This window comes from Lolium perenne, chromosome 4 (genome assembly GCF_019359855.2).
Source record: "Lolium perenne isolate Kyuss_39 chromosome 4, Kyuss_2.0, whole genome shotgun sequence".
NCBI classification, from domain to species: Eukaryota; Viridiplantae; Streptophyta; class Magnoliopsida; order Poales; family Poaceae; genus Lolium; species Lolium perenne.
In genome coordinates, this window is record NC_067247.2 from 62,575,429 (window position 1) to 62,578,140 (window position 2,712).

At 57.9% G+C, this 2,712-nt stretch overlaps 1 protein-coding gene across 1 annotated transcript; it reads left to right on the top strand.

Moving 5' to 3' along the window:
- The first annotated feature begins 1,194 nt into the window (after window positions 1–1,194).
- Window positions 1,195–2,433, top strand: LOC127346834 (uncharacterized). The gene has a single exon (XM_071828989.1). The coding sequence runs from the start codon at window positions 1,195–1,197 to the stop codon at window positions 2,431–2,433; it is 1,239 nt and encodes a 412-aa protein (XP_071685090.1).
- The last annotated feature ends 279 nt before the right edge of the window (window positions 2,434–2,712 follow it).

The following is a 2,712-nucleotide window of genomic DNA, read 5'->3' on the forward strand; positions in this document are numbered from 1 at the left end:
ATTGCGTCAATTTGCGTCATTGTACATCATTGGCGACTATGATTGCAGGTATCCCGCGCCTTGCAGAAGTTCAGGGCGACGCACAAGAAGGGCTTCCATATGGTCCATTGTTGGGAGCTGCTCAAAGACAACAACAAGTGGATGATAAGCTTTGCGGCCTACAACGAAGCTGTGAGGAATGGGACAGCGGTCAACCTCGACGGCGAAGACGACGATCAAGGTCGTCCAATCCTTCCACCTCGTCCACGAGGCCACAAGGCTACCAAGGCCGATCTCGTCCGGGAGGCGCAGGCCATTGCTTTCACGCAGAGCATGGAGAAGATAATGGCCGACAACCGTGCCGCCATGGCTGCTAGGGACGAGAAGAGGCGTCTGGAAAAAGAGGCCGCAGCTGCCATCTACCAGAACCTCGCCAAGGAGGTCCTCGATGTCCAAAGGCTGGACATCGAGGCCAAAAAGGCAGACGCCGAGGCCAAATTGCGTGCAGAAGACACAAGGATCATGCTTGCTGACTTGAGCGGCGTCGACGACGACACCAGGGCATGGTTCATGAAGAGGCGCGCCGAAATCCGCGCGCGAGACGCCTGATCGCCGGCGCCATGCGCCCAGCACCTTGGCCTCCTTTTGGACTTTTTTTATTGTTGTTCAGGCCTTGTTGTGCCCCTTTTGCTCCACTTTGCGCCGTACGAGCTGTAAAGTGTGATGAACTTGTTTCAGCCCTCAATTTGCGGCTGTAATTTCGTGCAAAGTCGACGCTATTTCATCGTTTTTTGAATTGTGGCCTGCGCCCAAAATGCATCGCCCCGCTGGAGCCAACCCCAGACGCAAATGGACACACGACTATTTCCCCGTCCACCAGGCGACGCAAACGGACGCCCACGGACAATTTGGATGTCCGAAATGCGTCGCGCCCCCTGGAGATGCCCTTAGTCCAGTCGTGGCCGGCTACTTGCTGTTTAGGCCTTCTGGGCCGCGACGACTGCCTTGTCACGATTGCGCCGCCTGTGTTTAAAACGCCCAGCTTCTCCTAACTCGGATTGCTATGATAGGGCAGGTAAGATACGTTACCTTCACTAACTCGGATTGCTTGCTTGAGATTTCCTAAATAAATAAATTAAGGTTCCGATCGAGCAGCAACAATGGTCCCAGCTTTCTGCGGAAATCATCAAAGTGCTAATCGATCGTGCGCGGGGCATGGCTGCAAAGAAACGACGAAGCTGCATGGACGATTTGCCGGAGGAGGTCCTCCAGGAGGTCTTCTCCCGCGTGGGCAACGTCAAAGACCTCTTCAGGCTGGCCGTGACATGCCGACGGTGGCTCTGCCGCTTCACCGACCCAGCCTTCCTCCAAGGGCTGTGGGGCGAGGGGCACCGCGCGCACCTTCACGGCTTCTTCTTCCAGCAGCAGACGCGCCGCGAAGGGGCCTCGGTCTTCGAACCAACCTTCCTGCCGACGCCGGGGTCGCCGCTCCGCGCCCTAGCCTCCTTCGACGACGGCAACTTCACCCATGCCGAGACCCTGGCGGCGCGCCGCGGCATCGTCCTGATGCAGCTCGCCCCCCGCGCCGTGGGCACCCGCCTCTTCGACCTCTGCAACCCGATCACCGGCGAGCGCCATGTTCTCCCGCCTCTCAGGTGCTCCTGCTTTGCCGACGTGTACACCTGCTACGCCATCATCACAGCCGCCGATAGCGACCTCGATGCGAAGAAGCCATCATCGTCAGCGCGCTTCGCGTTCTCGCAGCTGCTCCTCGCCATCCTAACCACGGATCGTAAAGTAAACCTCCACTCCTACTCCGCCGCCACGCGCAGCTGGAGCGCGCCCGCCATGTGCCTGGACAAGGTCACCCACATCTCGCCGGTGGGCGAGAGGTCCGCAATCGTTCACCGGGGCGCGGCCCACTGGCTGTGGATTAACAATGACAATAACGTGCTGTACAAACTCAGCACGGAGGTGGGCAAACACCCCTGCGTCCTCTCCCTGAGAAAGCTCCCACAGCTCCGCGTCGGGGGCTCGCCGCTCCTCTGCGTCGGCAGAGATGGCCAGCTCTCGGTCGCCTGCGCGTACCCCATGCACGTGACTGTTTGGACGCAGCACGGAGAAGACACGGCATGGCTCCGCACTGCTGTGATCAGACTTCCGATGCCGACTACGCTAAACCAAATCCGGCTACACGAAAACCCGCCACACCTGCCCCTCGAGAAGTGGCTCGATTTCGACAGGGGATCAATGCTCGTGCTGCACAGGGGCAGCACCGTCTCCATCCTCGATCTGGACAAGAAGGTGGTGGAAAAGATTATGGACGATTGCTTGCTGCCCACATTCAGTCATGTATTCGATCAGACGAGGTCTGTGGCGTACAAGATGGACTTGGTGAAGTTCTTTCTGCTACACCTTGGTGGACTATGCAGTGGTCGTCGTCCTACAGAATAGTTGCACATGTTATGCAGTCGAAAAATAAGTTACTTATTTATCTTTAATAGATTTTCCTAACCATGGGCACGAGCCAAGTTTCTATTGGGAAGTTGTGCCATTTAAATGGTCACTACAGGATTGGACGCATACGCCGACGGCCAGCTGCCCTCGGCGTAGCCACATCTGACCCTCGGCGTAGGCTACGCCGACGGCAGCCCTCGGCGTATGGCGTCGGCGTTTAGGTCCCTCGGCATAGACAATATTGCCGTCGGCGTAGCCCGGCCTGGCAAAACCGTC